General features: G+C 44.8%; 1 protein-coding gene across 6 annotated transcripts in view; it reads right to left on the reverse strand.

Annotated features, from left to right (window-relative positions):
- The window catches only part of LOC133411750 (sickle tail protein homolog), a 60,020-nt gene that overhangs the window by 3,364 nt on the left and 30,159 nt on the right, over positions 1-26,497 (reverse strand). For 4 of the 6 annotated variants that reach the window (XM_061694415.1, XM_061694419.1, XM_061694420.1 and 1 more), the window contains 18 exons: positions 25,650-25,938; positions 23,222-23,507; positions 22,446-22,757; positions 22,211-22,315; positions 21,167-21,192; positions 20,275-20,441; positions 19,856-20,031; positions 17,671-17,807; positions 15,415-15,562; positions 15,006-15,318; positions 13,653-13,829; positions 12,915-13,179; positions 10,420-10,497; positions 9,937-10,066; positions 9,786-9,870; positions 8,249-8,413; positions 3,204-4,808; positions 1,441-1,560 (listed from right to left, as the gene is read on the reverse strand). In XM_061694415.1, coding sequence (XP_061550399.1) covers positions 1,441-1,560; positions 3,204-4,808; positions 8,249-8,413; positions 9,786-9,870; positions 9,937-10,066; positions 10,420-10,497; positions 12,915-13,179; positions 13,653-13,829; positions 15,006-15,318; positions 15,415-15,562; positions 17,671-17,807; positions 19,856-20,031; positions 20,275-20,441; positions 21,167-21,192; positions 22,211-22,315; positions 22,446-22,757; positions 23,222-23,507; positions 25,650-25,938 — 4,584 coding nt within the window. The remainder of the gene's footprint in view (positions 1-1,440; positions 1,561-3,203; positions 4,809-8,248; positions 8,414-9,785; positions 9,871-9,936; positions 10,067-10,419; positions 10,498-12,914; positions 13,180-13,652; positions 13,830-15,005; positions 15,319-15,414; positions 15,563-17,670; positions 17,808-19,855; positions 20,032-20,274; positions 20,442-21,166; positions 21,193-22,210; positions 22,316-22,445; positions 22,758-23,221; positions 23,508-25,649; positions 25,939-26,497) is intronic. The other 2 variants (XM_061694417.1, XM_061694418.1) reach the window with 2 other exon arrangements.

Consider the following 26,497-nt stretch of genomic DNA (forward strand, 5'->3'; position numbering starts at 1 on the left):
GCAACGACCGAATGGTTACTATCCTCGGCTGCTTTTGCGCCTCTGCTGTCAGCCTGCAAACAGGAATACCGCACGTCAGCGCCGACACGAAGCCCGCCCGAAAGGGGGATGTTGCCCGTGTCTCGTTCAAATCCCGTGTTTGCGCGTGCATCCGAACAAAAGACGTCGCGTCGGGGTGAGCGAAAGGACGGCAAAAAAAACATCGGAATCGGTTCAAACGTTTTCCAAAATCGATGCTTGAATCCCGTAACTAAACAAGTCAAACTTGAAAGCCCGCAATACAAAACCTTCATTTGACCATATGGCGTTCTCCGTCGCATGCGCGAGACATTCGAGCCGCGAGATCTCAGCGGTGTCCTCCGCTACTGATGACGCGTTTGGAGTACAAACATGTCTTGAGTTAACCTCACCTGGAAAGCCTGTCCGAGATCGATATTATTTACTTTCCGTTGTTGCCGAGTAGCAGCTGACTTTTATTGTCGATTGTTAAAAAATAGCCTTTGAGAACATATCTCATGTATCTGTTTCCAAGTTCAGAATGCCTTTTCGGAGTACCGTATCCATGAACGGAGGACGAATGTGTTAACTGCTGCACGTACAAAAACTTCGACAGTAAATTTGCGCAAAATAAGGCCACTCAATTTCACGTTATAGCTTGGCACTTTTGGCCTTGGCGCAGAATGATAAACGTGCGTTTTTAAGAGGAATTCAAACCAATTCAGTCAAAATGATACTGAAATGACTTAACAGCAGGGCCGCTCGCAACAGCGTACAGTACGTGCGCTGCTGACCCCGTGACAAAGTATACAAACGTATGGGCCCGTACTGCTGCTACATTTGGATTGCGGTGCTCCAAAGGTTTTGGACACAGTCGTATCCACAACTCGGTCGATGCCGCTCCATGTGGCAAGAGTTGCTATTTGCAACGAACGTGCAGGATTACGGCTATGCGGTCGATATTACGCCTTCCGTTACGTGATCACCGAATGTATCTTGAGTAAGGACAGAAAAGAGGACAGAAACAAGCAATCGCACTCACATTCACACCTACGGGCAATTTAGAGTATACCATGTATGTTTTAGAATGTGGGGCGAAACCGTAGCGCCCGGAAAACCCACGCAGGCACGGGGAGAACATGCCAACCGTGAGGCTCGCTTCCCCAGCAACCATCGATATCTTAAAATTGATGGCGACTCGTGCAACAAACACAACATTGAATAGTATTCGAAAACGAATCTCAAACACGTTTTCAGGTATTTCGGGCATGAGGCACACAAACTGGGTTCTACCTGTTCTGGGTTTTAGCATCAATTGTTTTGGTTGCCCGGTGTACTGATTCATTATGCAGTACCTGATAAGATTCTTGGAAAACCGCTGCAATTTCTAGTCTGTCCGTGCTTATTTTGAGTTACTGATGTCCGCTGGGGCTAAAACTTTACCTGGCAGGGTTGCTTCTGGGAAGCCTGTTGCTGGATTTTGGTTGTCTTTTCAGGTGAGCCAGGAGTGGGAGAAGAGTGGCGTAACCTGGTGTGGGCTCGCCGAATACAAGAGCTGGAAGTCTGGAGGGACGATTTATAAACAGAGGCAGACCACTTTAGGCAGATACGAGATACAAATGTATTGTGAACAGAAGAGAAGTGATGACGTGCAATATGCCAGGAACTTGAGCAAAGACAAAAAAATAGCAATCGAAACTTCAAAAAGAAACTCATAAAGAGCAGAAGGAGATGACCTGTAAAACACCAAATAGCTCAAAGTTCAGGAAACAACTGGATAGCATCACCATATTGATGGAAACCCCATACATCATCAATCTCATGGCAGACAATTACAGGTTACTCATTATGAAGCCTCGCCAGCTGAGCTTTGGAGATAGCATGCGAGGCGGAGGAATTTTCCAGAACGTTTGCTCCATTCAGAACGATACAAGTGTTGCGAAGGCTATCGGTAGCGCAATGATCCACATACACTGTAGCTGACTTTGATGCAGCTGGCGTCCAGTCATTCCCGTTCACAACTGCCCTGTGTGGCTAAGTCCCCAACGAAACCTTTCACCCTAACTCGGCTGCGAGATGCTCCCGCCTGGACAAGGTAAGTAGTACAGGAAAACAAATCAAGGGATAGACACTGTGCGAACATTAGAACCGGAAGATACATTTGGCCATATGCTAAGTGAATATAAGCTTCTAAACCAGAGGTTTTCCCAAGGGGCCACCGGGGAAACCGGAACGGTTGGCGAAAGCCACATCGACATGCTTACTTCAATAAGGCATATGCGGAACATCACGTGACCGAACCCGGAAAACGGGTTAGGGGACTTCCTGTGCTAACGAGCATGACTACTGATTGAAGACGGGATTTCTTGGAGCCGAACCGGCTTAAAATGTTACAGTTCCGACAGGTGCCTTGTCACGGTCCCCTTCGCCATTCACCCGAGCCGTGAGGAAGCGCTTCGACTTGTTTTGCCGAATGCGGATGTAGGTTGCGCATAAACTGGCTTGTGTTCAATATGAATGTTCCTGTTTTTTACAGGGCATTCATTTATGTTACGTTAAGCCGCCACTCGTGCAGACGTGTACCGGTAATAGTTGTTACGAAATCGGAAATCAAAATGACTTCGCTCCATATTGATATTATATCACTAACAACAATCACAAAAACGTATCCATTTTTCTATACGTTTGAGCAACCAAACGTTAGCTCATGTAAGCCGTTCCTCGTTGGAAGTCTTCCGAATCATTTTTAGGGCAAAACAATCCTTGCATTATTCCCGATGGCAACCCATGCAGAGACTCTTTTAAACAAAAGCACAGCTTTCGAAATTAAAGTACTGCACTTCTTTTCCATTTTATTTTGATGGCGTCACAACCTCGCCAGGGCCAGTCAGAGACTGTGGACCTTCTGGATCCTCGTTAAAATGCACAGGTCTGTTCTAAAGGCACTTGATGGGCGGGATGTTTTCCTCTTGATTGACACTGGCAGCCTTTCATGACATGTACAGGTAGTTCTCCAGTGGTAGACTCCACCAACGGATTGATCGGATGAGAACAATAAACAACATTTTCCTAAATGCTCGGGTTCCAAAAATCTATCCTGTTTATGTGGTTAAAACAAAATCACACAAAAAAGAGAAAAGAACATGACTGCAAAGTCAGAGTAAAGAGCCCATCACCAATGAAGCGAACCAGTCTAGATGTCAGACCTGTTTCTTGGTAGTGGACGTCACAGAGTTTGGTGGAGGCTGTGCTTTGACTCTTTTGCGCTGGGGCGAATTTGGGCTCTTGAGGATCTGCGAGGCTGACCTCTTTGATGGGCTCCCTTCTCTCTGTTGCTTGACCTTGCCTGAAAAATGAGCCCCGTCACTGGACTCAGAAGGAAGTGAAGGTTCAATGGAAGCGGCGAATGACTGATATGGTCTCTTGCACAGGTCTTCTACATCCTCTCCTGGGCTAAGTGACTTAGGGGTGGGTATTTGGTTCGCGCCAACAGGAGAGGTGCCTATTTCAGTAGGATTGCCTTTATTGCCCTTACGGAGGTTTCGTTTGGTACTGTGGCTGCTAAACCTGCTTGAGTCCTTATTGTGCTTCTTGGGCACTTTCACTGGCTCTTGCTCTGATGTCACAGTTTCCTCTTCTTTAACGACTTCCACTTCAGGGGTCCCCCCCCCGGTTTTGGTTGTCCCTGATCGAATAGCCTGGCTAATTGCTGACAATTTGTTTTTGGGTAACTTGAATTTAAAGTTTGCCTTTTTGACTAATTCTGGTTTAGTCCTGTCGTGGTTTTCATCAAGTGAGCCATCTTTTTGAGGTAGATTACACAGAGAATTTGGACCATTGTCTGAAATGTTAAGATGTAAGCCTGTATTTTCTTCAGACACGGTTTTAACATCATCGGTCTCTTCCTGCATTGCCTCCTCGTCTTCCACAATACCCCCCGGAGAAACAATCTGGTCAAGCTCCTCCTCATATTCAAAAATGGTTGACAGGCGCTTAAAGTCTGACTCCAAGTCCACAGGCTCATTCAAGATGATGATGATAGGCTCCCTTTCCCAAGAATCATGGTGTTCAAAACCTCGGTTCTCATAAGCCTGCCAAATGGGTTTCTCTGTTGTCTCCCCTGCTATGTCAAAGCCCTTCCTTTTCTCCAGATCTTGATGTTTAGTTTTTCTCTTGACTCTGATCTTTGAGATTTGATGGGAAATCTTATCTGATGGAGCTGGTGGAGGAGGAGGTCCTCCATCATCACAAATATCAGGACTCAAACTACCTTCTTCTTCTGGACATTGTTCTTTGTCAGATAGCTGCAACTTGACCCCTTGGATTTGACACAGATCTGAATTTTTGCTTGCTTCCTGCTTGTTCTTTGCCAATTCTTGTTTACAATACTCTGAAGTGTTTTTGTTTTTTGGTGAAGTTTTTTGGGTAAAATTTGACTTTTCAGTTTGTGCCTCTTTGGCAACATTTGTATCCACCTGACCAGGTATTGCGGTGGCATTTGATTGGATATTGTCTTTCTGCAGAGTGGTGGTTGGAGGAGTCCCACTATTTGAGTTTGATATTGGTCCTTGTTCAACCAACTTCCCTTTTTCTTTCTGGTCAGGAGCCACAGGACCTTGTCGAGATTCACTGACGTCTTCTGGTACAACAGTAATTGAATGGTTATCAAGACAACCATTAGTATGTCCTAAATGAGGCGCCGATGTGGGTTTTTGCCCAGTGACCCGAGATTTTTGAGGGATCTCGTGTTGTCCTTCCAATAGAATTTTTTCCCCAGACAATTTATCTTTGCTTGATGTCTCTTGTGTCACCTAAAATACAAATGGAGATTGAATAATTCACCACGGTGAATATGCATGTTTTTATGTATATACGGTATTATATTTATTTTCGTTTATATTTATAACATTTGGATTCAGTTTGAAAATATCTGAGATTTCTACGTTGCTTGAGTCGACTTGGGTGAACGTGCTTCCGTGTATCCGCACGTAAAATAAATAAAAAATAATAGATGTGATAATAACATGTATATTACAACGATAACAACGGTGTATCACCATGTTGCGTCCGTGCTGCAGGAGCTCCGGAGCATCACATGGCTTTTACAGCTTTTATTTCCCGAGCGATGTGGGAAGGCTACGGAAAATTGCGACGGAAAAGTTCTTCCTCGTCCTCACAAATGTCTCTTTCCTTGCTCGTTTCACATTCCCCGTCATTGTTGTGAGTATGTTTACATTTCACAAGCTCATCATTCTGTGTTTTTGCCGACTGCATGTGGCAGCGTTACAGCACCACTTACACTCTTACATACAGTATATACTTGCAGCATTTCAGCGTTTTTGTGTGGACACATTTCTTAAAAATCATTTCCTGTTGACGGGAAATATTTTTTTAAAAAAATGAAAAAGAATTAGCTCGGCTCCATTTCCGTCTGAACATGGCCTTAAATTTGATCAAACACATTTGTCATTTTTAATGGGATTGTATTGTACTTTCATTGATTTAAAATGTTGAACGTGGTGTTGGATAGATTGGTCAAGGGGCAGTTTCGTATTCACTTCACCAAAAAAAAAAGGCTGGTTAGAAGTTTGTCTTCTAATGACAACTATTAAAAAAATAAAACAAACAAAACAAAAAAAACATTGACAGCAGCCGACCGACTATGTTAGTCCTCAGTGTGTGAGATGAGAAGTTAGTACATTTCGAAACTGGTGGTGTCCTGTTGGTGTTTATGTTGAAAAATGGATTGTCCGACCACAGCTCAGTGATCCGACAGCATTCTGAAATGATGGTACTCAAGGGCCCACGGTGCTATAAAAAAAAGATAAATAATAAACAGTATAAAGAAGCTAAATAAACTATGGTGTATACACAGTATAAAAAGTATAAATTAAACGTGCATCGTGTGTCATTGATTAGGAGTCGTGCAACATAGTCAAAGTCTGAGCACCAAGGCACATAAAGGCATTTACAAATTAGAAGGCAGTATGGGGAGGTGTGCGTGTGCGCGTGCGCAAGTGCGTGGGGGTTCAGACTTCAGGTGAGCACAGGACAAGAGAGCTAGAGGGGATGGAGCGGGCAGAGAGTTCAGCTTCCTGACAGCTTGATGAATCAAGCTGTCTTTAAGTTGGCTGGTCCTGGCCCTCAGACTCCACAGTCTCCTCCCTGATGGCAGCAGCTCCGGCTCTTCTCAGCGTGTGCAGGAAGTAGAGACGCTGGTGCGCTTTCTTGGCCAGTGATGACATGTTGCTGGTCCAGGAGAGGTCCTCGGTGACGTGCACTCCCAGGAACTTGGTGCCGTGCACCCTCTGCACCGCATAACCGTTGATGTTCAGGGGAGCGTGCTGGGAGTGCACTCTCCTGAAGTCCACAACAATCTCCTTGGTTTTCTCCATGTTCGGAGAGAGATCGTTGTCCCTGCACCACCTGGCCAGGCCGCTCTACTCACTCCTGTAGACTGTCTGGTCCCCGTTGCCGATGAGACCCAACACAGTTGTGTCATCTGCAAACTTGATGAAGAGGTTGGAGCTGTGTATCTGTGTGCCGTCATAGGTCAGCAGGGTAAAGAGGCGGCGGCTCAACACACATCCTTGAGGAGCCCCTGTGTTCATGGTGATGGTGCTGGATGTGTTGCTGTCGACCCATACTGCCTGCGGTCTCCATGTCAGGAAGTCCAGCAGCCAGTTGCACATCAAAGTGTTGAGCCCCGACTGGTCCAGTTTGTGAATCCGTTGTCGGCGGACGATGGTATTGAATGCTGAGGTGAAGTCTATGAAAAGCATTCCGACATAAGAGTCCAGGTGGGTCAGGGCAGAGTGGAGGGCGGTGGAGATGGCATCATCGGTTGACCGGTTGGACCAAAATGCAAACTGGAAGGGGTCCAAGGAGGTGGGCGGGGGGGACTTGGTGTGGTGCATAACTAGCCACTTGAAGCACGTCATCAGGATGGGAGTGAGCGCTTCTAGATGGTAGTCATCGAAGCAGGAGGGAGATGACTTCTTTGGGACTGGCATGATGGTGGTGGCTTTGAAGCACGTAGGGACAACAGCAGCCTGACTGACTCAAGGATGTGTTGAAGCTGTCCGTGAAGACATCTGTGAGTTCTGCTGCACGGTCCCTCAGAACACAACCAGGTATGTTATCTGGGCCCGGGGCTTTATGTGCGTTGATCCTGCAGAGGGATCTTCTCACGCAGTCCCGGGTCATCCATCATCCATCAGGGGGAAAAAGTGGAAGGTCTTAGACTGGTCCGACCTTAACCCAACAGAGCATGCCTTTTACCTCCTGAAGGGGAGACTGAAGGGAGAAACCCCCGGAAACGAAAGAGGCTGGCTCCGGTAAAGGCCTGGAAATGCATTTCAAACGAAGAATGCAACAGTCTCGTGAGGTCAATGGGTCACAGGCTTGATGCAGTTGTTGCAAGTAAGGTTAGGTTAGTTAAAGTTATGCCACCAAATATGAAATGTTTTTCACTTTAAGTAAATTCAATCGTTGCCAATAATTTGGCTCACTTGAAAAGTGGGTGGCTTCAAACGAAAGGTGCTGTCGTCAGTTGTTTCACACTTCCAGATGTAATTACCATGAAATGAAAGCTGGAATTCTGAACGTTTGTCTCATATTCATCTTTTGATCTGAAGCCCAAATGTCTGCAGTATGCAACACTCACCTGCAATTTAGAGTCTTCATTTAACCCACCACGCATGTTTTTGGGATGTGGGAGGAAACCAGAGTCACGCAGGCACGGGGAGAACGTGCAAACACAGGCGAGGCCGGGATTTGAACCCCGGTCCTCAGAACTGTGAGGCTGATGTGCTAACCAGTCCGCCACCGTGCCACCTACATCCAAACATCTCTTGAAATGTTTACAGAAAATAGTGTACTAGTGTGACTAATTTTAATTCATTTTTTTGTCTTTCCAATAAAAACTATCAAAACAAAAAGGCAATGTGTGGCTACAGGCTCTCAAATATACATTCTGTGCTAACCAGTCAGCCACCGTGCCTATTATTAGTATGACTATTATTCATATTATTATATTCATTTATGAATTTTTTTTTGTACCTTTGCATTTCGGAAATACCTGTAGTGAGAGGGGAAGATATTACACCGTAAGGGTAAAAGATACTGAGACAATGCTTGTGTGACTGGATGCATCATCAAGCTTAACGTGTTGCAACTGTTGTTTCACTTAACTGGAGACACCAAGTGAACTTGTGAGGTTCAATTGACACACTCAGTGAAACGAACATACCTGCAGTTCTTTCAGAAATCTATTACTGGCATCTTCCTCCTCCTCCATGTTTTCCGAGACACCGGCAACGGTGGTGCCGGAAGGTTTGGGTTTGGGTTTGACCTCCGGTGGTTGTCTCAGGGGTTTTGGTTGAGGATTAACAGATGTCTTTTTCTCGCTAACACCCTTTCAAGAATGAATCGGACAGAACAGAAGGAATCATTATTTTTTTTTTTAGAATACAGTAGTTGCATATAAATATATACAAGAGCACAGGGAGTAGACATTGACAGTAGGTAGTGCAGTTTAAACAGATTTAAAAAAAGTAATGTTTATGTTTTGTAATTATGGATATTTTTTCATCTTTATTCAATGCTTAATGTATTCCACCCATTCATTGTCAACATCGCTTATCCTGTTCAGGGTCACGGGGCGCTGGAGCCTATCCCAGCTGACTTTGGGTGAAGGCGGACGACACCCAGAACCGGTCACCAGTCAGTCGCAGGGCACATATAGACACAGACAACCATTCGCAGTCACATTCACAACACGCCGCCTGCCCCAAAGTCAGGCGAGTATGCCACGACACCGTCAGTGACCCCTGCTTCATGCATTATGAATTCCCACACCTGCTTGGCGCCTCTCAACATAGGAAACTGGAAGTGGAAGAGAGTCCAGCCCCTCTCGAGAGGACTGGCACCAGAGCCCAAGCCGTGTGCGGAGGCGAGTCTGAAATTCTCAACCTCACACCAGCTCGGGCTCCTTCCTGCTAGAGAGGTGACAATCCACGTCCCCTGAGCCAGTTCCTGTAGCCGGGGATCGGATCGCCAAGGTCCCCGCCTTCGGCCACCGCCCAGCTCACACTGCACCTGAACCTTCTGGCCCTTCCCACAGCTGGTGAGCCCATGGGAAGGGGGACCCACGTTACCCGTTCGGACTGTGCCCGGCCACCGGGCGCTCGCCTTCGAGCCCCACCTCCAGGCCTGGCTCCAGAGGGGTACCCCGGTGACCCGCGACGGGGCAGGGGAAACCTAGATCCGTTTATTGTGTTCGTCATAGGGGTTTTTGGAGCCGTGCTTTGTCTGGTCCCTCACCACCTTTGGAACTTTGAAGCACACTAATTCCTCACGGCTCATGAAAGCAACCTCGATTTGCCTATGTCAACAATGTCACCATCAAGCGCACCAGTATGGTTAGTTTGGATCAAATTGAAAACTTCAAATATTTTCAAGCTTTTTTTTTTACATGTATTTACAATAACTTTGTACTGTTCTGGGTGTTTGAGGCCATGGAAAAGTACAAAACAAATTTGTACTCTCCAGTAATATGGATGCATATGCTCACAAAAAGTGCCTCAATGTAACGGACAATCGGCTATCATGGATTAACCCCAGCCCCTATGAGTCCATTATATCAAGGTTCCACTCCATTAGGGAGTCTCTCATCCGAACTCATTTTCTTCCAAACAAACTGTATTCCCCTATTTGATGTGAGGATGTCGGAAAATTCTGTTCAAAATCACGGTACACACAAACGCAAAACCACTGCATCCACACACCTGTTCTCCAACAGCTTCTCTCCTGGTACTATAGACCACCTCTCCAGTCCTTCCTGTGGTTAGGCCGACGGTGGCTGCATGCAACCTGAGAATAGAATGAACAATTCCACACTGGAGGTGACGGTTTCGAGTTTGCAAACGTGATAAACACCTTGGCAGAGGAGGATGAGACTGGCCACTTCTATCAGGACTCTGCTTCTTTTCCACACTGGAGCGTCTAGGTTTTTCCATCTGTGGACGTTTGGCACATGGAGAAGCTGATAGCGGCGGTTCCACTGTTGCTAGTGAAAAGATAAACGCAATCAAGAACATATTTCATGGCGGCGTTATTAGATACAATATTATAATAGATTGGGTTTTCCCATTCCATTCTAGATTAATACAGCTGTAACCATATGATTCATGATTTGTGTTTGAAGTCCCGGACTTCAACTAAATAATGAAAAATAAAGAAAGAAACAAGTAAATAAATAGTCAAGCCCCAAAAAGTCTGGGTACACAAATTCTCTCGTCCGTTTTGAGGCAACGCTGACATTTTAATGTATTTCAGTCCTCTGAGAATGAGTCACAAGATCTGGTCGATCCGAAGGTAAAAAAAAACAAATCATCAAAATACCGACAGCAGATTTATTACCTTTGGGCTTCAGCTGGCAGAAATCCACTTCATCATTTTCCTGTGCTGGTTTTTGATCCCGAGTTCCAGACAGCAGAGCTGCAGTAAAGGAACACAAGATGTCCGAGCTGCAATACAGTGTAACATACAATTTGGGCATTCAAATACAAATGCTGGTATAAATGTTGAAGATTTTTGTTAAGTTAACCAATGTGTGCTCTATTCGTGCAATGTTCTGTATTCTTTATTTGTCTTTTCATTACCTGTGCACACTTACAGTCGTACAGTATATTGCACATACAGTGGAAATAAAAAGTCGGAAGACCCCTGTTGGAATGCAAGGTTTTTGTGATGAAAATAGTGGTAAAACGGATAATAACAAAATGAGACCATAAAGTTGCGCAAGTGTGCACACCCATTAAAAGTGGGGATGTGGCTGTGTTCAGAATTAACCGATCACATTAAAACTCAATTTAAATGGGAGGCAGCACACAGATAACATGATTTGAAATGTGCCATATTTGACCAAACCAACTTTTTCTCGTATTTGGGATGTAATACTGGCCGTATGGTGCCTCAGTAAGCGTGAAATATGAATTAAAATCGTCCGCCTATTCCTGAGTTCTGCCAAGAGGCCTGTGATGGGGTAATTTGAATTTCTTGACCTTATCTACATCACTAGCGAAGATCTCAGCCTCCCTCTGCGCTCCCTAGCCAGCGCTGACAACATAACAAACGTGTGCTCTCACAAGTGGGTCTCCCACACAGACGCAACCAATCAGAGGAAAGGGAGCAGTCTTAGCCAAATATGGACAAAACGGGTACCAAACTTTGTCAGAGAGAAATAGCTGTCAGAGGGGTCTTTTCTGGACACTCGTACGACAAAACCAAGTTGTTTTTGTAATGCCACCGAGCTCACTTTGCACCTGGCCCCCTCCCACACCATTTGAGCCCACGGGCAGGGGGACCCATATTGCCCTCTTCGGGCTATGCCCGCCCACCAGGTAGTACCCGTTTACCCTCAGTGAACCTGCCAGGGGCAAAAAGCCACAGACACCTGAGCTCCTAAGATCACTGGGACACACAAACCCCTGCGCTACGATAAGGTAATGGCTCAGGGAGGAGTACAGAGCCTCTGGCTAACCTTAAATCATGTAGGTTGTTCAGACATTTTTGTTGTCACGTTGTACAGTACAGGCCCTGGTCCACAAAGAGATTCGACAGCATCACAGGGCTCTCATTGTTCAAACATAACAGTCAGGAGAATGTGACAAAAGAATTCCCAAGGCATTAGCTATATCATTCGCACAGTGAGGAAAGTCATCATCGAGTGTAGAAAATATGTCCAACAGAACAGAAACTTTCAATTGAGTTGCACAGGCTATACGTTACATTCATGGCGGAATTAAAAAAAACAAATATTGTATTATACGGATGACTGGTTAGCACATCTGACTCACAGTTCTGGGGACTGGGATTCAGGTCCCGGCCCCGCCCGTGAGGCGTTTGCGTGTTCTCCCCGTGCCTGGGTGGCTGTTCTCCGGGCACTCCGGTTTCCCTCCCACATCCCAAAAATATGCGTGGTAGGTTGATGAAGACTCTAAATTGCCCGTAGGGTGAATGTGTGTGCGAACGTGCGTGTGTGTCAGGGCTGCTGTTTCAGCACCCTGAGTCCAGGGTGTGTGTGTGTGTGTGTGTGTGTGTGTGTGTGTCATGAGTGCTTAGCAGGGTTGACGTGTTGGAGTCTAGCAGCTGCACCTCGTCATCCTAATTACACCTGACTGCTCTTTAAGAGTCTGCGGGACTCCAACTCGTCGCCAGACTATCACCGCTGCACGTCGACTTCGTCTTTTTGCTTCCTGAAGAGCTAGTGAGTTACCTCTACCTAGTTCTTGTTCTTTGTCCCCAGTCTGCCATCTGCCCTTGCTCCCTGCAAACCGGCGCTCACCTCTTGCGGGCAACCGGCAACCCGGACTCCTACCCCGCCAGACCGGTCCTCGTTGGAACCCTGCCCATCTCGGATTTAGTTCTCGGAGTTCCTTTGTTCGCCTCCGAGCTGCAATAAACCTTGATTCACAAACTCACCTCCCTGCCCTCCCTGCATCTGGGTCCAACTTGCAACCTGAATCCTGACAGCTTGTTTGTTTCTATGTGGCCTGCGACTGGCCGGCGAGCGGTTCAGGGTGTACCCCCGCCTCCCGGCCGAAGATAGCTGGGATAGGCTCCGGAACGCCCGTGACCCTACTGAGGATAAGCGGTAATATAAATGGATGGATTTTATTATGGTATCACAAAATCCTGATGTTTGAACAGGGGTGTGAAAACTTGTTCTATCCGCTATTCAAAATACATGTTATAATGTGCTGTGGGGTAGAAAAACTATAGAAAGTCCTATAAGATTTGTTCACCTAATGAATGACGAATTCACACTGTTCAACATTCCCTTTTAAAGTACTATAAGCATTTGTGCTGCTTCGGGTTACTTGCTCATGACTTTCATAGAAATCAAAGTCAACCTTGCAGTGTGTCGAGACGTTCCTCCATCTCTGTCTTGGAAGTCGAGCAATTTATCTCTCCAGGAGCCAAATCTGAGTGACCCCCTTTGGTATCTGACAAATCCAGATCGGGAATGGACTTCATCAGACTGGCCCGGGCCTCCTGCAGGACCTCGTCTAAATTTTTGGGAGAGGACTTGCTTGGTAGATGCTTGCTTGGTAGATGCTTGCTCACACTGCTGGTTTCTTGACTCAGACTTCCTTCCGGAGTTTCTCCATCAGCATTCTGTCAAACAGTCACACTAGTTAAACATCATCATAGACGCTACATTGTATCATGAAGATTATTATTAAGACATTATGAATAATCATGGTTAGTGGCTTACTATGTGAAGATCATATTTTTAAAGACAATTATTCGCTTTAAAAAAAACATTGGCAAGTATGTTCATAAATTTATTGTGCTTTTAAGATTTGAAAATATCTCGAAATCTGTACAAATGACAGATGAACAACAGTCAACAAATATTTTGCTCAACAAAATTGCACTCAAAAATGCACTTCAGAATAATTTTGTTATATGTTCACAAAAAACAACAAAATGAATGCCACGTTCTTCTTGATTTGCAAATGAGTCGCTTTATCGCCAGGGAAAAAAAAAAAAGAGAGAGAAACCACCCAGTAGGAAAGATGTCCACTAAAATAAATCACTAAAAAGAAATATCGGTAAATGGTCTCTTCAGCAGCCGTAATGCTTACCTCGACAGGTTCGGCAGCGGTTTCCGAAGGGGTTTTGACTTGGCTTGCTGTGTGACTCCCCTGTGTGGTTTGCGGCACGCTTGCTCTGCGAAGTTCATCGGACTGGAGAGGAGCGGCTCGCTTCTGCAGGGCAGGGCTGCCCTCTCTGCTGCGAGGACTCACCTTCACAACACATGACTGCATTTCTTACAATATATTCAGTCCAGCTTTCTTACACCTTAAATACAATAAAGTAGAACCTCAGTTCACGAATGCCTCTTTTCAATGTACGAATAGGTTTGCGAAAATTTTTCGTTTTGTATTCATTGTGCTTCCGTACGTGAACAGTCAGCATCCATGCCGAACTCTTAGTTGCGCTTTCTCTCACACGGTGTGAGCGTCGTTCGCATATCTCACGTACGGATATGTATCTTTTTAATATTTTGTCGAAATGAGCCTTCGGTACGGCTCCCGAGAAAGTGAAAAGTGCAAATGATTGTCGGATTAGGATGCTTTGGAAAGTGTTGTGGTGGGGTACGTGCCGCCTCACTCGACTGTCCACTGCTCTTAATTCATCCGCGCTTCAGTTTCAGTTTACCGCAGCCATCGCTTCAAAATACAAAACTTTATTCCTGTAACTTTCTTGACTTTGAGTGTTATTTTACTTCTGTTTGTTTCTACTGTGCCAGATTTCAGTTGTTCTTCGTGACTTACGGGAGAAGCAATCGTATTAACCATAAGACGCCTATGCTGCCCTTTTGTGTGTGTGCGCTCATACATCAGTGACTGTGGGGACTTGATTATTTCAGTTTATTTTGGTTTATTTGTATTCTGTAATGTTACGGTTATCAACGATAACTAACCGGAGATGTGATCGTGAGTATACAACAGTTCCAGGTTGGACGCCCGTGCATGAGAAAGCCCTCCGTGGGCAACCTATCGGCTCCCTGCGGCCAATCAGGTGCTCGGCGACACCACGTTGACTACCACTGGCCTAAAGGTTTGCCTTTGGAAATTTGGCCTGAAGACCAGAGTCTTGGCATATTCCTCCTCTTTTAGCATGTCAAATCATCTGTGAAATTCAATTTGTCCTCCAGGAGATAACAAAGCTTTTTGTCGTCTCGTCTTTCTGTTTTATAATTCTGTTAATGTCATGAGAATCCCGACGTCTTATCGTGATTGTTTTCCTGAGTCACAATTAAGATTTAACCGAAGCCGACAATTTGAAATTGGTATTCAATTATTCGGCTTTTCTCAACACCAGAAGGTGAAAACCTTCGCCGTGCAGAAAAGAGAAGACTGTTGACCGTGATCACATCGCAATACCTGGATTATGAATTGATTCGAGACACTTAAGTTTCTCGACAGTAGTACCTTGGCCACAGTTGGTAGGTCTCTCCCATGGGTGTGGTTCAGTGGTGGGCTGTGCCGGTGGGCCTGGATCACAGTGGCTGGAGTCGTCTTAACTCCGTGCGCAGTGGCTGGGGAAGCTGAGACTGCATAGTTGAGCTTAGGCTGAGTTAAAGAGGACGACGGAATGGCTTGAGGGCCTCCGACTGACGATCGAGGCTGCGGTTGTGGTGAGGTCTGAGGACTCTGGGTCATCAGATGCTTTTGGTCCGCTTCAGATACTTTCAGCCGTTCCGCTTGGGCGCCTTTGAACGGGGGATTTGATTCTGACACGCATCTGTTAATCACAAATGTTTAACAGCTGGATTTTGCTGTTTATACCACCATTTTGCGTGACATATTGCTCCAGTGAAAAGAAATGTGAAAACAGTACCTGCGTAGAGAGCTGAGACCTTCAGTTAGGGCTTTGACTCTTTTTAACATGTAGTCCATCTTATGAGGCTCCTCCTTGAGAAAACGAACTGCATCCATCTCCAGCCTGAGCACCGAACGCATCTTTACCTGCAGTTCTGGAAACTCCCCTGGGGGAAAACCAGATATCTCATCACTGCAACCAGCATTGATACTGCTTATCTCCTGTGTCACAAGAAGGGTCGGGCATCGTTTGAATTTCAGTGGTTCCGGTTCCAAACGATTCTCCATTCCAATACTTTTATTAGAGGCTGGGTCAAAAAAAAAAAGTTGGCATGGTTTAAATAAGGGGTGTCCAAATTATGAACATCCATTTTCTTTGCAGCCTGCAGCATCAACTCAAATGAACCTTTGACTCAGGCTATTTATAACCAGTATCAATTTCAAACCTATGAACTAAAAGGCAACGCGTGTGGAACGCAACCAATCGACTTAATATTCATTCATTAAGGTTTCAGCTAAAAGTGAAGTACATCATTGTTCAGATAGTTTTTGGGACTCTTTTGTCGTATCAAATGGTTTATATGTGCAAGTTTGAACTCGACTTCCTGTTTTAAGCTTGTAGCCTTTTGTTTTGTAGGGTATGCACCAGAACTCGGCATTTCTGCACAAATAGTAACTTCACACGACACAGGTGAATTTTGAAAACGGGAAAAAGTGATGGAACCAAATGCCATAAACCGATTCCTTTCCCTGCCCACCGATGAGGCGCCAGGTTAGTGTTTGTTCTACTGTGACACAATGTCTGTGTGACTTTTGTCCCAATTCATTGTGATGTAAAGTTGCTAGTTTGACCTTTGGTGAAGTTTTAGCTCAATGTTCAGCTTTTTTTGGTTTGTTTTTGTCATCAGCTCTTACGCTGGTTTGAAGACTAAAAGAAGCACTCCAAACCATCAGTGCAAATTTGCCACCCACCATTTAACTTGTTCGCTTCCTCAATGTTATGACAGACACATAACGATAAACCGCTCACTAGTTCCGTTTGGAGTCCAACTAATATACTCGTTTTTTTTTTTTGGTCTGACAGCAACACTGACAGAATTCCAAAGAGAGAAAACAACCTGCATTGTGAACAGAAAAAGGTCCACATACTAGTGATCAGCTCAAATGTGATAATTGTGTCCGGCACTACAGGGCCAGGAAAAAAAAATGCCGGGACATTTTGAGTTTCTGGAGGAGATGCATGACAGAGGAACTTAATGTGCAATGACTCCATTGTCGGATTCGTTTTGTAAAATGCATTAAGTAACTCAAGTACACATGGCACAGTAATATGAAATAGGGCCTTATTTAGAAAAAAGTCAGATATTTTCAAATCATTGGTCCTCATTCAGTCCACAAGAGTACATTCTTAAAGTTCTTAAATAGCACTTAAAGACCATACTTTTCCACAGTCCGTAGTTTTTCTTTCAGAAATTCATTTTCTTACAAATAATCCGACACTTTTGACGGAGTCATATTATATAATCAATCATTGTTTATTGCTTCTTCTGTGATTCTAGATTTGCATATAAAACAAACTAATTAATAAATAAGGCTAAGAAGTATTCCTTAAAAAAAAAGTCCACGTGTGATTCATTAAATGTTTGCGGTTGTTCAAATCACTTTTATTCATTCCTAAAAGTAAAATAAGCGACATGTGATGACAGTGTCAAAATCAACTTGGTTGTAACAAGACCAAAGTAAAATATCGACTAATGAATCGTGTTTCATGGTCCCAGTAGCTGGTCTGAAACTGTGGAATTCAAGAAGGGGCAACATTTCGAACAATAGTTTTGGACACTTTGTGCGTGCGGCACACTGGGATGCTACACGGCAGTAGGGAGCTCGTGAAAACTCTCTTTGGCTGTGGGTTTTCACACTTGATGGGTGCGCAGCTATTCCAGAGACCCAAATAGTATCTCGTGAAGATGTGATTGTCCAACATTAAATGCCACTGTTCCACTGTTGAAGTTTAAAATGGACTGACAATCACTGACAATGCGGTTCACTCACCTGACGTCTGCGCAGGCAAGCACGGGTTCGGTTTCCACTCAGTGACGGTGAAAACGTGTGTGTGAATTATTGTCTGTCCCTACATGTGCCCTGTGACTGACTGCCAACCAGTCCAACGCGTAGTCTGCTTTTTGCTGTAAGTCCGCTAGGAAAGGCTCCAGCTCCCTGTGACACTGGCCAGGATAAGTGGTGTAAAAAAATGGGTGGGTGGACTATCACTGACCTTTAAGAATAGCCAGAGACTCCCCGGCTCTGCGCAAGTTCACTGCTCCCTCCTCCACATCTCTCAGATTGATTGGCAACTGGCCAGGGAGGGAAACAGTGCTTGATTGTAAGTTGTTCACATAATCCTCCAGTTCACTGACAGATGGAGAGAAAGAACAGTCAGAAACAAGCACATGAAAAGCAGCAGAGAATAAGAAATGGCAAGTTCTGAAGAATGGTTTCTGATAGGTCAGCTAGTTTGCACAAGAGTTGTTGTCGTGCGATGAGCGCTCCGCTTGACTGACTGGGAGCATTTCCTGCCGACACGCCGCTTATACTGAGGAAAAGCGGGCGTGGCTGAAGCCGGCATGCGGACGTAAAGGGTGCGCGTGAAGGAGGACGCTAAAGACACGCCCCCACTAGGTAGATAGCGCCGGTATGTGCATTGTGCAAAACAACATCGGTTTGGCTAAGGATCCCCGAAAATGACTGCGGCCGAGCCAGCCTCCACTCGTACTCAAAGTAGCAATCGAGCCGGCCGCCCCTAATTTTGTTCGTACTTGGCATTACGGTAATAAGTCGCCGCCGTCAAAATAAAAGCTTCCCATTAACACGGACGCCAATGCTCTTCGGTTGAGCAATGCGACCGCCAAGGTTAATTTGAATCTTCAGATGCATGAAAAAATGTAGTTTATTAGTTTTCGATTTTAAGCGCCCGATCTAAAAACTGTTGTTAGCCAACTCCTGACTTATGATAGCAGTCTGTCAGACCAGGTGTTTATGTCAGCTTGAGTTGACTGCATTCTTAACCTTTGCACAAGACAAAACCGAGCAAGCCCGCAACAGCAGCCTATTCCAATAAATGTTATTTGTATAGGCCGACTGTGTTGCTGATCTTGTTTGCCTTTAAATATAGGAATATGTGAAGCATAGCTTCAACTAATTTGCAGTCTTGGTCAGGCTTTAGAATACAATAGAACCCCCCCCCAGTGAAATTGGTTTAGAATTTCTCAGCAAAAGCTAAAATACCAAACCATTATAAAAATTCAGATTTGATATTTTAAAAATGCAAAACTGATAAGACGGATAAACAACCCAGTTCCCAAGTTGAAAACCATTCTGTACGACAGGGGTGTGTGTGTGTGTGTGTGTGTGTGTGTGTGTCTTGAGCAAACAAAGAAACCAGGCACGTACGTGCACACAAAGACACGAAAGGGCCCTTGAGCCCCTCCCCCTTTTCTTCCTGAAGAAAAAGTCATGTTTAAAATATGAATGTGCAGATTCAGATATTGCTGAACAATATCACTTAATCGAAAACATAATAAATAAAATAACAATATAAGGCAAATTCAGCTCCAACAAATGGTCTGATACTGCTTTGTTTCTATGTGTTAAACAGCACAATACTGGAGGCTCACCAGGGCAGCTCAACAGGAACAAGGCTGCAATGGAGAAAAACTAAAAGTCTACACACCCCTGTTCAAATTTTTTTTTTTTTGTGGAGTAAAAGAATTTTGACCAAAATAAATCATTTCCAAACTTTTTAAAGCCCTAAAATGTGTATAACTCAACTGATTTATTTTTGTATCTTTTTGAGAGGGGAGATGAAAATAAACTTGAATGTGATTGACTTGGACTTCACGTTTAACTTGCTGCATTCTTGACTCGGTCACCAATGCAAAAGAGATGCTCTGTTTTTAACCTGGTTAAATAAAAATAAATGCAACTAAATCTGGTAGCACCAGGATGCGCTCCCTTCTCATAACTGCCATGTGGCTGTGTTCAGGAGTAACAGATCACATTCGAACTCATGTTCAACACACACCTGCCACCCTTTCGATTTTTAAGTGGAAAAAACAACAACACATGCATATGGCCTTACGCAAACATGATTTGCTTTAACCGCTAAAATGACTGAAAGAAGAAGCTTTTTGCTGACCAGACATTATTAAAGTGTGTGTGTGTGTGTGTGTGTGTGTGAGAGAGAGAGAGAGAAAGCGAGAACAAGATGCATATTTTACAGTTATTTGTGACCATAAAATAGGGCTCATGTTGCCATACGCGCAGCCAAAACAAGAGCAAAACCATCTGCGACCTTTACCGCGAGGTGTTTTCTCAAGTTAGAACTGAGCAGAAATATCCACGTTTGGAACAACAATGTGGAACAATATTGTTCTCGTCATCAGCAACTGTAAAAATATTACCTGAGCTGTTTGAGTATTTTCTCTTCTGTAGCAAGGTAACGAATCCTCTCCTCCTCTATCTCAGCTCTTCGTCCACATGTCCTCTCCTCAGACTGACTCAAGCGATCACACATCAACAACGCCAATTCCTGGCCAGCCATGTGCAACAAGGACTTCACGGTTTGCTGGTGTGATATCTGCAATACAACAGTGAGTGAGAGGTTAGTTGGGAAGCATGTGGACAGGCTCCCCATCCAGGACGAGGACTACAGTATATTAGTTTCCTGTAAATGGTTCCCTAATTTACAAAGACCTTCATGGAATGATGTTTTGTGGGAAAAAAAAGAACTATTTAGTAAATAAGAACAAGCGTGAAGTGGAGTGATTAACGCCTTGACATTCGGCCAGTAATATGTACACAACCCGGGATGGACACTTACCTGTAAATGTCTGAGTTGATTTAATTGCAGTCGTAGTTCAGACACATTGCTCTTCACTTGCGCCAAGCACCGCTGCAGCTCACGTTGGGTGGTCGGAGCCTGAAGGGCCCGCGAGGCGGAGCTGATCCCGCCTGTCACGGCGCTGTTCACCTGCGGCTCGGATGGAACTGTGGTGGAAATCAAAGACAGACGCAAGTTTAAATATTTTGAAATGTTGCAAATGTAGTTATTAGCTTCTAAAACACACAATTAAACAAAGCAGTACTTGTACTGTACAGCGGTACCTCTCCTCTCCCATCTTGTCCTATTGGTTAGTTGTACACCCTTCCTCAGAGGGTGGACCTTTCCTTCACAGATAAGAACTACTACGACTCGTATGTAAGGTTATAGTTATATCCTATGGTTCTGATGTTGTTGTTTTTTTTCCCCTTTCTTTTCTCTTCTCTTTCCTCTGTCTGTCCCCTCAGAAACCTTGTTCTGAGTATCTGCATTTCCCAAAACTATCACAATATAAACAACCACAGAGGGAGCATTTCAAACTGTTCCAGCATCGAAAAAAAACCATACAGATCCACCATTCTGCAAGACCGGGCAGATGAGCAGGGCAAAATTTTGCTCTACACCTAAAACATTTGCGTTTGACATCAAAAGATGAACATGAGAAAAGAGATCATCCATTGTGCTTTTATTTCCAGATTTCCCATTGTTTATGATGGTTTGGACTCTACAACCAAATATTCCCCAAATAACTGTCAATGGGACAAATGCTAAACTTTGTTTTGAAAGCCAACTAAATCAAAGTTACACCAGCATCACAGAATGGATTGTGGTCGAGCTTCAAGGTCTTACTGGAATAACGATATAAGAGCATTACTTTATCAAAAAAACTCACCAGGGTGATTCTTCCAAGGGCTTTCACTGCAAACACACATATAGTTAGTAAATATATTATTTACAGTTACAGGACTATTTCACCTATGAACTTTGATTTTACGTTATAAGCAAGTCTTTTTTCTATGCTAAAGAAAGGCAATTGTAAACATCCATCCATCCATCCATCCATCCATTCATTATCTTCCGCATATCCGAGGTTGGGTCGCGGGGGGAGTAGCTTTAGCAGTGAAGCCCAGACTTCCCTCTCCCCAGCCACTTCCTCTAGCTCTTCCGAGGCGTTCCCGGGCAAGCCGGGAGACGTAGTCTCTCCAGCATATCCTGGGTCATCCCTGAGGGTGGGACGTGACGGAACACCTCACCAGGGAGGCGCCCAGGAGGTCGGAGCGGCATCTTCCCCCACTATCGGAGCCTACTCGCCACCGGGTGGTGATCAGTTGACAGCTCCATCCGAGTGGCCAGGGCATGTGGCCGCACGTCCGATGACACGACCGCAAAGTCGATCATCGAACTGCGACCTACGGTGTCCTGGTGCCAAGTGCGCGTGTGGACACCCTTATGCTTGAACATGGTGTTCGTTATGGACAATCCGTGATGAGCGCAGAAGTCCAATAACAGAACACAACTCGGGTTCTGATCGGGGGGCGGGCGTTCCTCCCAGGTCTCACTGTCATTGCCCACGTGAGCATTGAAGTCCCCGAGCAGAACGACCCCCTCCAAAGACTCCAAAAAGGGTGGACACTCAGAACTGCTGTTTGGTGCATAGGCACAAACAACAGGTTTTTTTTCCTCTCACTACATTTTCAATCCAAAACAGGGGAACAGCTTTGCATGTCATCTATCAAAATGTGTCGTCTTATCCTATTCTCACTGTTGACTCAAGTGACCCAATGTTTCAGTGATTCACTAGTCTAATGTATCACGTGAAACAAAATTAAGCGTGAAGTAACATTTGTGGAATTCCCAATGTAGAAGCTAAAACAAATCAAAAGTCCTGTTAGGCTTTTCATGGATTAAAAAAAAAAAATGTATACAATATTCAGACCTGGCAAGTCTTTTAGCTCTCGGAATATCTCCTCCCACAGACAACGCATGGTGAACCAGCCCAGCGAGACTGGCTATCTGCTCCTCCATTGCTTTCATTCTCTCACTGAAATACATTTCCATATACATACATATTAGTCCTATTTTTTTAGACAATTCAACAATTTAAATATACCATTGATGAAAGAAGTAAATGGAATCTTGAAATTCCCTAATCTCTGTTTATCTGTGTTCACCTCTGAGCATCAAAGGCAGTCATGTGACCCTGAATCAGCCTTTCGGGCTGTCCCAGCGGGCTGTCCGCAAACACGGACGAAGCGGACGACGACGAACCGCTCCCTCTGCTTCTGTTTATAATCTGCACGGTAGCCCCGTCATTTTCCCGCCGCGGGGATCGACGAATCGGGGACATCCTCTCAGGTGAGACCAGACCCACGCCTCCAATGATCTGTCCCTCTTTCATCCTGACTTCATTCAATCTGTGTGGGGAGGGAGGCAATGTTCCTAGCTGAGGAATTTGGCTTTCACCATATTTCCTACTCTTTTGTCTGGAAGAGAAAAAGCAATCAAAATAACAGACAGGTTAATCCACATCTTCGTAGTCTGTCTTTGTGGAGCCATTCACTGCATGTGTCTGTGTTCTTCACAGACCAATTTTAAACTTTTCGATTGACTTGATAAACTATTTTTATACAACCACAGATTTTGATCTTCAAGTATTTTTTTCATGCAATGAAAAGACACAAAGGGAGACGTTAATACTCTTTCTTGCATCAAGGTAGAGGCAGTTAATTATCCCTGCTTGTTATTAAGTAACAGTATAACATGTCATAAAGTATATTCGAGTTCAATGTGCTACATAAAAAATTCAATATTGAGTGTTCTATGAAAGAAAAGGAGGAATAGTAACAATATCTTCATTCCTTCGAGGAATATCCACCTCAGAAACATCTTTTACAAATTCGGCTTCTATTTCCATCTTTGAAGGAGGACCTTACTTATTTCTGCATACCTGTCCAGGGATTGCGTTTGGTGCTCCATGATGTCCCCGTAGCCCATTAGGGGCTTGATGGAAGCACGGTACTGCTGCAAGCCCCCAGGAATTCCAGTGACCTCAGCATCTACCATTTCTGAAGCATGGGACAACGTGCCACTACACTGGGCGGAAGCAAAGCTGCTCCTCCCTCCGGGATATCTCCCTCCATCCTGGAGGGAGGAGTAGTAGGAGTCTGGGTAACATAGGCCTCCCTCTCCGTGGATGACCAGGGCCATGCTCTTGCAGCTGCCAACATCTTCATCTAAGGCACACATCAAAGAGTTGGAAATGTTCCCTTCTGTCCAAAACATCACATAGACAAGTAGAGCTACCATTGGAATTGGCCAAATTATGACTCAACAGCGTTTCTTGGTTCACATTACCATTTTAAAAAGACAACATCCATCAATCCATCCATTTTATATGCCGCTTATCTACTTACTAGGGTCACAAGTGAGCTGGAGTCTATCCCAGCTAACTTTGGGCGAGAGGCGAGGTACACCATCAACTGGTCGCCAGCCAGTTGCAGGGTACATAGTTCACACTCATTTCAGTCATAAGGACAATTTAGTCTTCAATAAACCTAAAATACATGTTTTTGAAATGTAGGAGGAAGCCCACGCAAGTGCCGGGAGATCATGCAAACAGCAAAAAGGAAGGCCGGGGCCTGGACTCATATTCAGCTTCAGCTGTTCAACAGTCCGGGGTCTCTGTTGTCGTATTTTATTCTCCCAATTAACCTCTCCACACATTTTCAATGGGAGACAGGTCTGGACTGCAGGCAGTCCAGTCTCGTACAACGCAACTCTTTTACGACGAAGCCACGCTGTTGTAACACGTGCAGAATGTGGTTTGGGATTGTCTTGCTGAAATAAGCAAGGGCGGCCATGAAAAAGACGTTGCTTGGATGGCAGCATATGCTTCTCCAAAACCTGTATGTACCTTTCAGCATTAATGGTGCCTACACAGATGTGTAAGTTACCCATGCCATTGGCACTAACACAGCCCCATACCATTAACAGATGCTGGCTTTTGAACTTTGCGTCCATAACAGTCCGGATGGTTCTTTGCGTCAGTCCATCTTAGATGAGCTCGGGCCCAGAGAAGCCGGCGGCGTTTCTGGGTGTTGTTGATAAATGGCTTTTGCTTTGCATAGTAGAGTTTCAAGTTGCGCTTCCGGATGTAGCGCCGAACTGTATTGACTGACGTTGGTTTTCTGAAGTGTTCCTGAGCCCATGTGGTGATATCCTTTACACATTGATGCTGGTTTTTGATGCAGTGCCGCCTGAGGGTTCGAAGGTCACGGGCATTCAATGTTGGTTTTCGGCCTTGCCGCTTACATGCAGTGATTTCTCCAGATTCTCTGAACCTTTTGATGATATTATGGACCGTAGATGATGAAATCCCCAAATTCCTTGCAATTGTATGTTGAGGAACATTGTCCTTAAACAATTGGATTATTTTCTCACGCACTTGTTCACAAAGAGGTGAACCTCGCCGAATCATTGCTCGTGAATGACTGAGCAATTCAGGGAAGCTCCTTTTCTACCCAATCATGGCCCCCACCTGTTCCCAATGAGCCTGTTCACCTGTGGGATGTTCCAAACAGGTGTTTGATGAGCATCCCTCAACTTTCTCAGTTTTTATTTGCCACCTGTCCCAGCTTGACTATTTGCTAAAAACAAGAAAGTTTGACAGTTTGAACATGAAATATCTTGTCTTTGTAGTGTATTCAATTAAATATAGGTTGAACATGATTTGCAAATCATTGTGTTCTGTTTTGATTTATGTTTAACACAACATCCCAACTTCATTGGAATTGGGGTTGTAGTTCAGGGGTCACAAACAGTCTTATGTGAAGTCAAAGGGCCCGGACACCTAAAATCATACCATACTGAATACAGTATAATAATAAACAACAATAAGTTGTTCCGTTTTTTTGATGCAAATCAAAACAAGTGCATTAGGAAAATCTTTCATTTTACAAAATAACCTCAGATTTCTTGAGTCTGCCTCACAGTTCTGAGGACCCGGGTTCAATCCCCGGCCCCCGCCTGTGTGGAGTTTGCGTGTTCTCCCCGCGCCTGCGTGGCTTTTCTCCGGGCACTCCGGTTTCCTCCCGCATCCCAAAAACACGCGTGCTAGGTTGATTGGAGACGCGGTACAAAAATGAATGGATCTTTATTCCCCACCACCTGAATGTCTTGTGTATTTTTTCACTTTCAAATTGATCCTGCGGGCTGGATTGTATCCTCTCGTGGGCCGGTTTCGTTTGGCACCCCTGATCCACATTATATAAAAAGATTACATTAATTATTATTTAATGATTGCACTGCATTTACGAGAGTGAAGCGGGATTGTACGTGTGTGTATGTATGTATGCATTTATTTATGAATCATTTACCAGGCTTGACGTCTCTCCTCTCTAGTATGGCACTGCTGCTGGTGCACAAACAGCTGGATGGTCCTGCGCCTGAGAGCCGGTCTCGGTGTAATGCGGTGGAACCCGCATCCACCGCTCCCACTAAGCCTTGTGTACTCCTCCCACCGTAGGCCATTCTGGACGGAGAGGAGGGCATGGAACGCACCATGGGCGGAGACATGGAGCCTTGCAAGCTCTGAAAGGTACCACGACTGGACGACGACAGTCTGTGGACCGGACTGTGGCTTCCGTAGAATATTTCTTTGGAGATCTGCCAAAACAAAATGGTATTGGTCTGAAATGTTTCGAGTAATAATAAGCTAATCATGATGACAACGAATTGGCATTGAGACAGAATGAGACACAAGCTTAAATACATGCGGTCACCATGAGTGACAAGGCAGAGGTGTGGGAAGGCACATTTCCTACCCTTGTATAGTCTTATCTTGACTTAAATTTAGGCATTGGGGCTTGGAAGGCAAACACTTGCAGCTTGTGTTTGTGATATGCACATAATTGCACACAACTTTAAAATCCTATTTTAGGCTAAGTTTATACTATATCCGTAGCAGCCAAGGCTACGTTTGTTTTCCCAAACCAGTGCGCTGTGGGATGTTGGCCATGTTTTTCTGTTCACATTCAAGTCTTGGTAAGATTTCTCACAGACTCTGTGATGGGCCGCGGGGGGTACGGCGCCGCACGCGTCCCAGAGGCTCCAAGGCGCACCACGTTTCGGCTCGTAGTTTACCAAGGGTGCTATTATATTCGATCCCGGTCCATCGTGTTCTGATGAGGTCCCTCACGTTTCTGACATTCTGTCATGGCTTTCC

Source organism: Phycodurus eques, chromosome 13, assembly GCF_024500275.1.
Source record: "Phycodurus eques isolate BA_2022a chromosome 13, UOR_Pequ_1.1, whole genome shotgun sequence".
Classification (NCBI taxonomy): Eukaryota; Metazoa; Chordata; class Actinopteri; order Syngnathiformes; family Syngnathidae; genus Phycodurus; species Phycodurus eques.